At 41.2% G+C, this 15,718-nt stretch overlaps 1 protein-coding gene across 1 annotated transcript; it reads left to right on the top strand.

The window, feature by feature from the left end:
* On the top strand, positions 12,368-13,557 carry LOC109359853. The gene is made up of 2 exons (XM_019604547.1): positions 12,368-12,572; positions 13,301-13,557. The coding sequence occupies exons 1-2, from the start codon at positions 12,368-12,370 to the stop codon at positions 13,555-13,557; spliced, it is 462 nt and encodes a 153-aa protein (XP_019460092.1).

Below are 15,718 nucleotides of genomic sequence, written 5' to 3'. Positions count from 1 at the left end.
CACATCCAAACACAAACCTAAACACTACAAACCGTGGCCTTTAAACAAGCAAACACCAACCAAGAAATCAGTCAAAGAGGTCCAACAACTTAATGGGTGGTTGACGGCATTGGCCAGATTTCTCCCTGTATCCGCCAAGCACTCCCTCCCACTTTTCCATCTCCTAAAAAAGAACAACACTTTTATTTGGTCAGATGCCTGTGAAGAAGCTTTCCAGACTTTCAAACAATACTTGGCTACCACGCCCGTGCTTTCTAAGCCTGCACCTTCTAAGACATTGTATGTCTACTTAGCAGTAAAACACGAGGTCGTGGCAACCGCCCTAATCTAAGAGAGTGAAGAAGGTCAACAACCATTGTACTTCACCAGCAAGGCCTTACAAGGCCCAAAACTCAGGTATCAGAAATTGGAAAAGGTCGCCTACGCCCTCTTGATGGCAACGAGATGACTACGACAATATTTTCAATCCCACCCTGTGGTGGTTAGAACCAACAACCTTCCACCAGATTTTGCACAAGCCAGAGCTAGCCGGGTGGATGATCTCCTGGTCTAATGAACTCTCCCAATTTGACATACGGTATCAGCCCAAAACGACTATCAAGAGCCAGGTCTTGTCCGACTTTGTTAGCAAGCTAATCGCACAACCCAATAGCTCCGAGCAAATATGGACAATCTATGTTGACGGTTCATCCAATCCACGTGGCAGTGGAGCAAGCATTTTGCTAGATAATGGCTAGGGGGTGACCATTGAGCACTCACCCACCTTCACTTTTCATACATCAAACAACCAAGCCGAATACAAAGCATGCATTGCTGGTTTGTAATTGGCCAGGGAAATCGGGGCAGAAAAGGTCTCCATATGCAATGATTCCCAGCTTGTCGTCTCTTAGATTATGGGTGCCTACCAAACAAAATATGTCTTACTCGTAAAATACATGGTCATGGTTAAGGAATTAATGGCCAAGTTCGAGACCGCCTCCATCCAACACGTCCCAAGGGAGCAAAATATCCGAGCAAATATTTTGTCCAAATTAGCAAGCACCAAAAGTCCAGGCAACAATAGATCGGTAGTCTAAGGAACAGTTTTGCAACCCAACATCATGACAATCGAGCAAATACAGGTCCCAGATGATTGGACTGGTCCACTCATTAGATACTTGCTCCACGGTGACCTGCTGGTAGACTAGAAAGACATGCAAAGCTTCCTCAGGCACAGTTCGTGGTTCATAATAGTACAAGGTTATTTGTATCGCCGAGGCTTTTCAACTCTAATGATTAAATGCCTCGGCCCCATTAGGGCTCGATACGTCCTCTAGGAAATCCATGAAGGTAGTTGTGGCCATCATCTCTGCACGACATAATTAACCAAGAAAGTACTCTGGGCAGGATACTATTGGCCGACCATGGAAAAAGATGCCTCTGAGTTGACCAAGAAATGCATACCCTGCCAATTGTTTGCTGATCTTCACAAGGCTCCACCCGAACAATTGACCACCACCATGACCCCATGGCCACTTTGCAGGTGGGGTATGGACATCCTGGGACCATTCCCACCAACAGCCAGACAACTTAAATTCCTGATAGTGGCAATAAATTACTTCACCAAGTGGATCGAGGCTGAGCCCTTATCGAGTATCACGTCAGCCAATATCCGGAAATTCACCTGGAGAAACATTTTAACACGATTCAGGATACCGACCACAATTGTCATTGATAATGTGGCCCAATTTTATGACTAGAAGTTCGGGGAGATGTTGTCAGGTCTTCACATTAAGCAATACTTCACCTCAGTTGAACACCCCCAGACAAACGAGCAAGCAGAAGCAGCTAACAAAGTCCTCCTGCGAGGAATAAAAAAAAGATTGCAATAAGCCAAGGGAGCATGGCCAAGATAGTTGCATCATGTCTTGTGGGCCTACCGCACAACTCCTCACTCCATCACCGGGGAATCACCTTTTAACCTCACTTACAGGTCCGAGGCTATGATCCTGGTAGAGATTGGCGAGCCCACCTGGAGAATAATACACTTTGATGAAGCCACCAACTCGACTATCTTGAGACACAACCTAGACTGGATAGAAGAGAAGAGAGGCCGAGCCAGAATTATGGAAACTGCCATCAAAAGAAGGACCATTGAAAAGTATAATAGAACTGTTGTACCACGAGACGTCGAAGCAGGCAGTTTAGTGCTTAAGAGGGCTGATGTCAGCAAAACAAAAGGCAAGCTAGCAACCAATTGGGAAGGACCCTACCGAGTAACTAGCAAAACCAGCAAAAGGACCTACAAACTTGAAGACCTGGCAGGAAAGGAGATCCCTCGTACTTGGAACACGGCAAACCTACAACAAATTTTTGCTTAAAAAATGTCAATTATGTCCATTAGACCCTTAAGCGGTTGAGGAAATGATGTAACCAAATCCGATCTATATGATAACGAGGTATTATTGAAAGAAGTTTTTATAATCCTAGACCAAGTCCTCTTGGTCACCAACAATATGCATCTTAGAGGCGGGGGCCAGTCTCCCTCTAATGGCGGGTCAACCTACAAACCCAAGCCTGGACCAAGTTCTCTTGGTCGCCAACAATATGCCCCTCAGAGGTGTAGGCCAGTCCCCCTATGATTGTGGGTCAACCTACAAACCCAAGCTTGGACTAAGTCCTCTTGGTCGCCAACAATATGTCCCTCAGAGGCGTGGGCTAGTCTCCCTCTAATGGCGGGTCAACCTACAAACCCAAGCCAGGACCAAGTCCTCTTGGTTGCCAATAATATGTCCCTCAGAGGCGTGGGTCAGTCCCCCTCTAATGGCGGTTCAACCTACAAACCCAAGTCTGGACCAAGTCCTCTTGGTCGCCAACAATATGCCCCTCAGAGGCGTGGGCTAGTCCCCCTCTAATGGCGGGTCAACCTACAAACCCAAGCTTGGACTAAGTCCTCTTGGTCGCCAACAATATGCCCCTCAGAGGCGTGGGCTAGTCCCCCTCTAATGGCGGGTCAACCTACAAACCCAAGCTTGGACTAAGTCCTCTTGGTCGCCAACAATATGCCCCTCAGAGGCGTGGGCTAGTCCCCCTCTAATGGCGGGTCAACCTACAAACCCAAGCTTGGACTAAGTCCTCTTGGTCGCCAACAATATGCCCCTCAGAGGCGTGGGCTAGTCCCCCTCTAATGGCGGGTCAACCTACAAACCCAAGCTTGGACTAAGTCCTCTTGGTCGCCAACAATATGCCCCTCAGAGGCGTGGGCTAGTCCCCCTCTAATGGCGGGTCAACCTACAAACCCAAGCTTGGACTAAGTCCTCTTGGTCGCCAACAATATGCCCCTCAGAGGCGTGGGCTAGTCCCCCTCTAATGGCGGGTCAACCTACAAACCCAAACCTCGACAAAGTCCTCTTAGTCGCCAACAATATGTCCCTCAGAGGCGTGGGCCAGTCCCCCTCTAATGGGGGTCAACATACAAACCCAAGCTTGGACCAAATCATCTTGGGTGACAAACCGTACACCCCTTTCACGGTGACCAACATTCAACTTTACTTGTTTTATGAAAACTAGACATCCACTACTTACTGATTTTTCAACATTCTCATTCAAGTTTAATAATGGAAATCCGAGAAGTTATTACTTAATGATTATTAAACATCCTCACTCAAGTTCAATAACAGTTAACCGGGCATCCACTACTTCATGATTATTCAACATTCTCATTCAAGTTTAATAATTGAAATCTGAGTAGTTATTACTTAATGATTATTCCACATTCTCATTCAAGTTCAAAGATGGAAATTCGAGCAATCATTACTCAAAGGTTATTCAACACGACCAACTATCACTTCAAAATCATTTAGATTCAAGACCAAGTATTAATGATTATCCGGATGATTAATTAGCCGATTGATTGATTAGTCAGTTAAATTATTTCGATCAGCGAGACTTACACAATAAAAACAGTAGATGAACAAATCAAGAACCTTCGTTGATAAAAAAGGGAGAGAATACAAAGTACGGGAACATAAAAAACTAAAACTAATCTCCCCCGCCACCTCTGGCCAAAACTGGGAGGGCAAAAAGGCCTTCATCTTCATCCATAACAAGCTCACCTTTGGGGGTAACCCGTGCATATATCCTTTCCCAAGACCAGCCAACATCAGGATAAAATAAACCAACCTGGGCAAAAGCATTATCCCAGCCGTAGTTAGCCGCCCCATCAACATCATCCTCCAGCTTTAGATAGGCAGGCTTGAGGTCCTCGAGCTCCTTCAACACCCGGGTGTTCTCAGCCTCCGAGGCCTTTAACTTGTTCCAGAGCTGAAGCCTCTCATCTTTGCTCCTCTGAAGGCGGTCAGCCAGAGAGTACACCTCCTGTTCAGAAGTGCACACATCTACATTGGCCAGCATCTCAACTTCCCGAGCACCCTTCAGTTGAAGGGACACCGTAGAGAGTTGCTTAGCGGAAGAGAGGTTTTGGGCCTCCAAATTCTTCACACCCTCGACGTGTTTCTCCTTGAGTTCGTGGAGCTCCCCCGAATGAAGTTCTTGAAGGTTAGTCAGAGCATTCTCCCCAACCCGGGTGGTGATCACCCCCTCACCTTCAGGTACTTGGCGACTAAAGCAACCAAGACCCCTGCCTCCCAGGTCCTCCGCAGAAGATCGACCATAGGAACACCATCCATAACACTCTTCACCTCTGTGTTGGCCAAGCCCTCGTCAACGACCTTCGGGATGTTATAAGTAGTCTTTAGGTTGAGAGGGGCAGATTTATCATTACTAGAGGACTTGTCCGACATCTACTTCTCCTATTGGACACCCTCCACTAAAGCCACCTCGAGAGAGCTGGCGGGCTCAGCAGTCAGGTCAATAAATTGACCAAAGGCAGATTCAGGAGGCACGACCGTGATATGGGTTGACCGGTCTATAGTGGTTCCCCCCCCCCAGAACCACTAGCCTGACCAACTTCCCTCCAAGGAGTGGAAGGAGGACCCTCTATCCAGGTAGGTAAACTCTGTCAGCCTGATTCCCCATGGCCGTTGCTGAAAGAAATAAACAAAAACGGTCCAATAAATGTTAAAAACTAAAGGCAGAGATGCATATAACCGATGCATACCGACTACTTCTTCAAAAACTTGATCGCCTTGAACCAGCTTATAGTAAGGGATTGATCTCCCCTCCTCAACCCAATCTAGCATCTCATCCGTCGTAATTTTCTCTTGATCATCCAACTGATCATACGAGAAACCAAAGGATTCAGCAAGCCTTTGATGAATCCCCCCATTCCACGAGAATATGAATCCCCCTTCCACTTCTTCAAAGAACCCTAGAAGGGAAGAAATAGAGCCCGCCCATTTCGGGATTGGAGGGATGTCCACCCATGACGTCCGACCTATAACACCATGAATTTTCTGTGTATGTTTTATTAATTATTTATTTTATCAACAATTAATTTTAGAAATTAATCGGTATTGATTTAGGCGAAACCATAGTTAAGTGTTAGTCTTTTTTTGTGATTTTATATTTTGTGATAAATTTTCCTAATTTTCTGTGACGAAAGATTTTTGAGCTGCTATCGGACCCAAATTCGGTCTAATAACGTGTTTTTGAGTTCCTTAACTCGGAATCGAATTCTGATTAAGCCATTGGATTCGAAATATTATTTCGAGTCAAGATAGACATCAAGTTCGTTCAGAATGCATTTCGAAATATTTTCACTCTGAATTCCGTGTTTCGAAGTTCTAACCGTAAACCGAAAGCGAGAGATTTTTAATATCCGACCGTGTATTAGCCGAAAATACTCGGGCATGGTTTAATCGAGAATGTTTCTTAGAAAAGGTCACATCACTTTCATGAAGAGGCATGCTTGTTAAACAAGCAAAAGTACATATCCTCTTACACAAAATCCCTAAAATTACTCACCTATCTCTTACACAAACTACTTTATGAAAAACCATTGACTTTTTCCCCCCAAATCTGATTTCTCTCTTTAAGGAGCCAAACCCTAGTTTAGAGAATACCTTTGCATTTCAATCTCTTTCTTCACTTTGCATTTTCTAAAGAACTGACAAGGTAGTTCTTCATGGTTCATCATTTTGATTTCTTCATCTCTTAACATCTAACCATTAGATGTTTATGAAATTTTAGTATGATGTTTATATGTATGTTATGAACATTTTCAACCGTTAAAATTTTCTAAATATCTTCCTAACTCTTTTTATGTTTAAAACTCCAAATAGATATTTTTTTTAACTTAGAAAGTTATTTTGAAACCATGATCTCTTTGTGTTCATGGGGCTGTTTTTTTATGTTTAGAAAGTTTGTATGTTTGTTGGTATTTGAACATGGTTAAAGGTGATGGTTTTATATCAAAGGAACCTTTAAGGAGTTTTCCTAACCATGCAAAGTTTGGACTTTGCTACTTGTTTTTGCCTTGAAAATCCATAGCCTTGGACAAGTTTAGAATAATATATTTTTAATGTTGAAGTTTGATTTTGTTTCAAAGGGAATGGTTTTGTTATCAAAGGAACCTTTAAAGTGTTTAATGATAAGATGAAGGATCAAAACTTTCCTTAGCATTAGGTCTAAATCATGGCCTATATGTGTTTAGGAAAAGATTAGTTTCTAACTTTGAAACCCAAAATCTTTATGGATGAGTTTTGTGAAAAAATGTTGTTTTAGAATATTATGAGTTAAAAGTTGGTTAGTAAATGATATTCTTTGACTTCCGAGTTCAAGTAATGATTTGGGATAAAAGATGACTTATAAAAGTCTTGACTTTATAAACTTAAAGTGTTATGAAGTAAAGGATGGTTGATTTGTTATAAGATGAACATTGATAAGGTAAGCTTACTTTAAAGTGGTAAGTGTAACTTAAGAAATGTTGATTTAAATGTTGTTCAAGTTTGAGATCAATACTATCAAGAATGTGTTGAAATGACCATGGGAACCTATTATACGAAATATGGAATCTACTTAAGATGACTTACTTTAAAGTGGTAAGATCAACTTGGGAGATATGGATTTAAAAGCGTGGACTTAGATTAAGAAACTTACCTTAAAATGGTGAAGTATGACTTAAAAAGTCTCCATAAAAATATAAATCTATGAGGTGATAAAAGTATAAACTTTATTACAAACTTATCTTGGAAAACGTTGAAAATTGGGAACAAGACTTTCAATGATAAAGGATGGTTCAAAAATATAAATCTTGGACCAGATGGACGAAAGTCTTTGAGTTCATAAAGGAATTAAAGTGTTAAACAATGTTTTTACTTTAGGGTTATCATGTAAAATTTGATTCGCAAATCACTAAATTATTTTTGTATGTTTAGTTTCGAAGCTTTGGAATTTGGACGATCAACTCACAATCTTATAAAGGAAATCAAGCATGCGACAACCTAAGGTGAGGGAGAATACATCGTGACATAATGGTGTCCGAATATGGCACCCTGATCTCCTAAATTATCTCAAAAGTTTGGAGTTATATTTGTGTATTAAGAAAATCCGTATTTAATCAAATATTTGTATCCATGGATTTTGTATGGATACTTTCTTAAGTTGTATGCTTATGGTAACTTAAAATATCGAGTATTGTGGTAGTTATCCATGAAGAAACATCACTCGAGAATCTAAAATGCATAGGGATAAAAAACAGTGCATAGTTTCGATCCGTTAGCTCAAAAGGGTGAGGAAAATGGTCCTGCTAACTCGACCACATCGCCTGGGTGAGGGAGAGGCAGGAGATGAGGCCCAATTTGGCGTCTGGGCAAGCAACCCCTCGTCTGGGCGAGGGCCATACAACCTGTTTTTGGCGCCCGGGCAAGGACCAGACATGTATTTTGAACAATTTTTGATGGATTTGTTGCTTGAGAGACAATCCCTCGCTTGGGCAAGAAGCAGGAAGAGAATTAAGTCTTTTTTGATGAGTTCGTCACTTGAGCGAGAGACATACAATATTTTTTGACTTTTTCTGATTATTTGATTGCTTAGGCAATAGCCCAAGCTTGGGTGTGAAGTGTATTTACACTTGGGAAAGACCTGTGACTCAGATGATTGAGTCCGGTGCCCAAAATTGACAAACTTATACAAGTACATTTGTTCTTGCGCCTATTTTGGGCAAGGTTTCCGATTGTGATGTCGTGGTTAGGGCAATGCCCAAAAAGGATTACATGATACCATGCAGCAAGGTCGTTTGACCGTAAGAGGCTTGGCCATGTGGTCGTCCAGTATATTCAACAATGGTTTGTAGTGGTAAGAATGTTAGTCCTCTATTATGTGATGACGTAAGATCGGGTTCCAAATTAAGCGTTCCTTTGGGAGATGTCTTAGGTTGGGCCGATCATATAAAATAATGATTAAAATATTTAACTAGCTAACCTCGGTTAGTGTGCATACTCATTACGGATAATAAGTAGTGAAGAGGAAATTTACGGGAGACGAACGAGCCCTGAGATGTTGAGAGGGACAGCGATGGCGGTGATTCGTCAACAAAGTCTTGAGGGTGAGTCTAGGTGAGACGAATCCCTTGTATTCCTGGATGAGGTATTTTGTTGGATCAGACATGACTCACAATGCAAACTAGACGATCTCTGACCACCCCTCTTTGCAATCAGGATCGATGAGAGGGATGCCCAGAAAGTGTTTGATACGATACCATCCTGAAATAGACAGTTCTTTGGAACATATCGATCATATATCCTTGGGAGGAATAGTTTGGTGCATTGAAATCGGCTTGTTATGGGACCTGTACTCTCGGTTATTTCCGAATAGTTTATTGGGAAGATATTGGTGTAAGGATGGATGAAATAAAAATAACATTCATACATTGAGCTCGTGGATATTAATCCTCATGGTTTAAGTTATAACGTCATTCATTATTTGTATCTATGTATGTGATATATATATTGTGTATGTTACGTGTGTTTGTCTGGATGTAATATTCTGTGTAATTCCAAGCCGTCAATGAGTAGTATTCATTAGATGTTTTACTCCCTCTTCTTTCTGTTTATTCAGAGTTACTGTTTTTCGATGTCTCAAGAGGGGGCATGGAGGATTGAGGGTGATCGTTATACCAACACAATCCCTTATGCCCTAGGAGCTATTTCCATTTCTATTTTGATCTTTGATTAGAGTACCCATGTAGGGTATTTATTTTGTGTGTAGTTTTATTTGGGCGACGATTAGGATTCCGCCTTGTATTTTGTACCAACATTTTATGATATTCTAATGAAGTATGATTCGAAGTTATATTGAGTTATTTTTTATTATTTCCGCATTGTATGTTACTTAAAGTGATGTTCCGAAAATGAAATGAATATAAGGAAATAAATTTTATATGGCTTCATTATTCATAAATTTTTTTACCCATTTTTGAGCAAGATTTTTTGAGTAATTTTTGGGGCGTTAACACATGGTATCAGAGCAGTTCTTTTCTATCCGACCTTGGGCATGGCCTCACATGCTTTCTTGTGTGTCTTTGTATGTTTAAGTGTTTTCTTGTATAGTTCGGTTGGAAATACAACCTATGAATAATTTCGATAGAAGAAGTATATCATATGCGTCTAAGGTTCACAAATTTAAGATGGTTGTACGTGGAACTACTTACTTGGACTTTATGGCTGCAATGACCGAAACGATTCAGAGTGTGAATCCTAACTTGCACCAACTGATTCAGCAACAACAACCAACAACTCAAGGATCGACTCACTATAAGGGCTTGGACGAATTCTGTCGTTGTCAACCCCCAAAGTTTGAAGGAGGCTTTGCACCAGATACTGCAAATGACTGAATCCAGGAGTTGGAGACGATCTTTCGGGCACTTATGTGCACTAAGGAGCAGAAGGTCACCTATGCGACCTATATGCTTACTAAGGAGGCTGAAAACTGGTGGGAGTTTAGTATCCGCCAGATGGTGCATGAACAACAAGTTGTCAACTAGACAAATTTCAAAGATAGATTTCTACAAAAGTACTTTCCTGTAGAGAGAACCAAGAAAGAAATGGCATTCCTGCATCTGAGTAGGGAAGCATGACAGTTGGGGAATATGCTGCCAAATTTGAAGATTTGGCGAGATATGCCCCACACTACAATCAAGTGGGGAATGAAAGGTCCAAATGTGCCAAGTTTGAGGATGGACTCAGATAGGACCTGAAGGTGATGTTTGTACATCAGCAAATACCAGATTTTGCAACTTTGGTTAACAGATGTCGGCTTAATGAAGAAAGTGTGAAGGCAAGAAATGTGGCACTGAAAAGTGTCGTACCACCCGGAAATTCCTATGGACCCCAAAGGAATTTTGGGCAAGGAATTGGAAGGGGAAATCCCTTCAACCGCAACCAGAAACCATATGCTTCGTCATTAGGGAATCGGTAGAGGAGCTTCAAGCCTTAGAACAATAAAGGCTTCCGACAAGGAAACAACAACAACAACAACAACAACAACAACAATAACAACAACAACAACCACAAAAAAATGAGTTCACCAATTGGGAACTCTAACAACAACACACCACCTTGGTGTTCGAAGTGCAAGGGGAAGCACTTCAGTGTCAACTACCCAGTGTGCTATCACTGCAACAAACCTGGACACATCAAGCCGATGTGCCCTAAGCTGAAAAGGGAAGAAGTAAATACTGTTCAAGCGGCAAGACCTAAGGCCAAAGGAAAGGTGTTCACCATGAGCAAAACTTAGATCGAGAGCAACGAGGACCTTATACAAGGTACATGTCGTATTAATGAGATTTCTTTATCTCTGTTGTATGACCGGGTGCGACCCATTCTTTCATATATAATGATATCGTCAATCGATTAGCATTGCCTATAACATCCTTACCCTATGACCTAATTGTATCCACACCCACTAATGAACCCGTCATGGTGTCAAATATGTGTTCTAAATGTCCCATAACATTAGATGAAAGAACCCTTGTAGTAGACCTGATATGTCTACCATTATCCCAACTAGATATCATCTTAAGGAGGGACTGATTGTCTAACAACCATGTTCTTATGAACTGCTTTAAAAAAATAGTAATCTTTAGTGACCCAAAAGACCCTATTGAATATTTTTATGAAACCAAAAGCACCACTGCCAATCAAATGAAGGAACACTTGAAAGATGGAGCTGAAGTATTTATGTTGCTGGCATCATTGGAGAAGAAGGAGGGAGAAAATTTTTAGAATCTACCCGTGGTTAGAGATTTCTCTAAAGTCTTCCCGGATGATATTCCTGGCTTACCTCCGGTACGAGAGATAGAGTTTGCTATCGATCTAGTTCCTGGAATTGGACCGATCTCTATAGCTCCCTACAGGATGGCACAATTGGAGTTAACAAAGTTGAAGAAGCAATTGGAAGACTTGCTACAGAAACAGTTTGTCAGACCTAGTGTTTCACCATGGGGTGCTCTAGTGTTATTTGTGAAGAAGAAGGATGGTAGTATGTGATCGTAAACTGACTATCGACAGTTGAACAAGGTCACCACCAAGAACAAGTACACATTGCCAAGAATTGATGACATGATGGATCAATTGAGAGGAGCTACCGTGTTTTCAAAGATCGATCTTAGATCTGGGTACCACCAAATACGCGTGAAGTCAGAGGATATTCCGAAAACTGCCTTCCGGACGTCGTGATATTGTCATTACAAATATCTTGTGATGCCATTTGGTGTATCCAATGCTCCTGCAGTGTTGATGGATTACATGAATCAGATTTTTCATCCACACCTCGACACATTTGTGGTCGTATTTATCGATGATATCCTGATTTATTCGAAAGATCAGGAGGAACATGCAAAGCATTTGAGAATAGTGTTGTAGGTGTTAAAGGAAAACCAAATCTATGCCAAACTTTCGAAATGTGAATTTTGGTTAGAATCGGTGAATTTTCTCGGGCGTGTGATATCAAGCGGAGGAATTGTTGTCGACCCTATTAAAGTAATAGAAATTAGAAGTTTCTTCAGTTTAGCAGGATACTATCAGATGTTCATTGAAGGATTTTCGAAGTTGGCGTTGTGAGTACGTTAACAAGGAAAGACAATGCTTTCTTCTGGACGGCGAAGTGTGAGGAAAACTTTCAAGAACTAAAGAAGAGATTGACTACATCATGTGTGTTGATTCTACCAGACCCGAAGGAGAACTACAACATTTACTATGATGCATCTAAATAGGGTTTGGGTTGCATGTTGATGCAACAAAAAAAGATGGTAGCTTATGCTTAAAGACAACTAAAGACACATGAATAGAATAATCCGACGCACGACTTGGATTTGGTTGCGATCGTATTTGCTCTCAAGATTTGGAGGCATCATCTTTATGGTGTAAGATTTGAAGTCTTCAGCAATCACAAAAGTTTGAAGTATCTATTTGATCAGAAGGAGTTGAGCATGAGACGAAGAAGGTGGATTGAATTCCTCAAGGATTACGACTTTGATCTTCAATACCATCCTGGGAAAGCTAATGAGGTGGTTGATGCCTTGAGTAGAAAGTCCCTACATATGTCGACTATGATGGTTAGAGAGATGGAATTGATTGAAGAGTTCAGGAATTTAAGCTTCACGGTACAAGTAAAACCTAAGAATTTGACTTTAGGTATGCTTATAGTAACGAATGAATTTTTGGAACAACTAAAAGGTTTGCAAAGGTCTGATCTATAACTGCAAGAGAAGAGAATCTTGTTGGCTGAAGGAAGAGCCCCGAAATTTCAAGAAGGAACTGATGAAGTGCTGAGATGCAAGAACCGAGTCTGTGTGCCAAGAAACCTAGATTTTAAAATGGCAATCTTGGACGAAGCCCATAAGAGCAAACTAAGTATTCATCCTGGAGCTACCAAGATGTCCCAAGACTTGAAGAAGATGTTCTAGTGGTTTGGTATGAAGAAAGAAGTAGTAGAGTCTGTCTCGCGCTGCTTAACATGTCAGAAGGCAAAGATCGAGCACGAGCGACCCGGAGGGGAACTTCAACCTTTGGATATTCCTGTGTAGAAATGGGATAGCATCGCAATGGATTTTGTGAGCAGATTTTCTCGAACTCCGAAAGGTTATGACGCAGTTTGGGTGATAGTAGATCGATTGATGAAGACAACTCATTTTCTACCAATCAATATAAAATACCTATTGGAAAGGCTAGCAGATTTGTAAATCAAAGAGATTGTCTGATTACATGGTATTCCTACAAATATCATCTCGGATAGAGACCCATGTTTCACTTTGAAATTGTAGAATGGTTTGCAAACAACCTAGGCACCAAATTGAGTATGAGTTCAGCTTACCACTTGTAGACTGATGGCCAATCTGAACGGACTATCTAATCTTTGGTAGACCTACTGAGAGCATGTGTGTTGGAACACTCTGGAAGTTGGGCGAACTACTTGCATTTGATAGAGTTCACCTACAACAACAGTTTCCATTCAAGTATTGGCATGGTGCCGTATGAAGCTCTTTACGGCAGAAAGTGCAGAACACCATTATGCTGGTTTAGAGCAGGGGAGAATATGATACTAGGACCTGATGTGGTTAAGCAGGCAACGGAAAAGATCAGAATGATAAGAGAAAACATGAAAACAACTCATAGTTGAGAGAAGAGCTATTATGATAAAAGGAGGAAACCTCTCAGTTTTGAGGAAGGAGATCATGTGTTCAAGAGGGTGGTTGAAAATCATGATCGGTGATCATATAAAACAATGATTAAAAGATTTAATTGGCTAACCTCGGTTAGTGTGTATACTCATTATGGATAATGAAGTATTGGAGAGGAAATTTACGGGAGACGAACGAGCCCCGAGATGTTGGGAGGGACGGCGATGGCAGTGATTCGTCAGCAAAGTCTTGAGGGTGAGTCTAGGTGAGACGAGTCCCTTGTATTCCTGGATTAGGTATTTTGTTGGATCAGATAGTTTTCATAGCGCAAACTAGATGATCTCTAATAACCCCTTTTTGCAATCAAGATCGATGAGAGGGACTAGAATGAGTTTGATACGACATCGTCCTGAAATAGATAGTTCTTTGGAACAGATAGATCATATATCCTTGCGAGGAATAATTTAGTACATTCAAATTGGCTTGTTATGGGACATGTACTCTTGGTTATTTTCGAATAGTTTATTGGGAGGATATTGGTGTAAGGATGGATGAAATAAACATAGCATTCATACGTTAAGCTCGTGGATATTAATCCTCATGGTTTGAGTTATAACGTCATTCATCATTTGCATCTATGTATGTGATATATATATATATTGTGTATGTTACGTGTGTCTATCTGGATGTGATATTCTATGTAATTCCATGCCGTCAATGAGTTATATTCATTAGATGTCTTACTCCCTCTTCTTTCTGTTTGTCTTCTGTTTGCGTTTTGTCCAGATGGATCGTTTTGCAATGATTTAGAGTTACCGCTTTTCGATATCCCATGAGGGGGCATGGAGGATTGAGGGTGACCGTTATACCTACACATACCCTTGTGCCTTAGGAGCTATTTCTATTTCTATTTTTATTTTTTATTAGGGTACCTGTGTAGGGTATTTATTTTGTGACTAGTTTTATTTGTGCGACGATTAGGATTCTGCCTTGTATTTCATACCAACATTTTATGATATTCTAATGAAGTATGATTCGAAGTTATATTAAGTTATTTTTTATTGTCATTAGGTAATGGTTTTTTATTTTCCGTATTGTATGTTACTTAAAGTGATGTTCCAAAAATGAAACGAATATAAGGAAATAAATTTTATATGGCTTCATTATTCAAAAAAATATACCCATTTTTGAGCAAGATTTTTGGAGTAATTTTCGGGGCGTTACACGACCCGAACCTCATCCTTGTTAGAACTATGGGTGACCCAAAACATCCATAAAAACAGTCGGAGCGTGCAAGGTCATTCAATGACCCCACAAAATAGCTTGAATGCCCGAATGAACCCCTAGGAGTTGGGATGCAGCTGCGAGGGGGCTACCTAGAGATGATGCAATACCTCCATATACCACCCTTCAAAGGGGACCTTCACCCCTATCTGTCGGCAGACTGGCTCATACATATAAAAACTCCATCTATTCGTGGTCTCGAAGAGAATGTCCCAACAAACTCGCTCCTGGGAAGTAGGAGGGTACTACTGGATATCGTTAGTCAGACACGTCAGCACATCCACAATCGGACGTACATCCGAGAGGATGTAGAATGGGATTCCCCTAACTTCCCAATCAACCCACCAATAATGGCCATCGCAGCCCGCCATATCCTCTGGGATAACAAATTGATCAACATGATCAGCAAGATTCTGCTCAATGATAGACCTATCATCAGAAGAAGTGTCAGAATCTGAGATGGACATATTATCCAAGATCGGATGCCACTTCTCTGAGAAAGTCGCCCAGTCAATAAAGGTAGCCCCATTATCGGCCTCCTTCTTTCTCAACTCGTGCATCAAGGCTAACATGGATAACTGGTCAGGTCGCCTACAGGGAGAACAACTACTGCCTGGGGCGACAACATGCTAGGCTCGTTGGTGGCGATGGCAGGTTACGTTAGTAAAAATGGGTGGAGGTCCTAGCAGGATCTCCACCTCATTATGGCTTGAGTCTCCGCTTAACATTACCATGAATGGTTAAAATTATTATTAAAAAGAGAGGGGAGAAAGGAGTTACCAAATTGATGAAGATAGAAGACTCTAAAAGAATAATGATGGTCAGATTAAAACGATATGCGTGCTCGGTATGAGACAATTTCTCAAAAAAACAAAG

This window comes from Lupinus angustifolius, chromosome LG11 (genome assembly GCF_001865875.1).
Source record: "Lupinus angustifolius cultivar Tanjil chromosome LG11, LupAngTanjil_v1.0, whole genome shotgun sequence".
In the NCBI taxonomy this organism is placed as follows: Eukaryota; Viridiplantae; Streptophyta; class Magnoliopsida; order Fabales; family Fabaceae; genus Lupinus; species Lupinus angustifolius.
Note: the sequence above shows the minus strand (reverse complement) of the source record. Positions and strands in the feature narration are given on the sequence as shown.

What these genes read in the sequence shown, in the direction of transcription:
- LOC109359853 (XM_019604547.1), top strand. Translation starts at nt 12,368, where the DNA reads ATGAGACGAAGAAGGTGGATTGAATTCCTCAAGGATTACGACTTTGAT. An exon ending in ACCTAAGAATTTGACTTTAG is followed by an intron (nt 12,573 to 13,300) that starts GTATGCTTATAG and finishes AATCTTTGGTAG; the next exon opens with ACCTACTGAGAGCATGTGTG.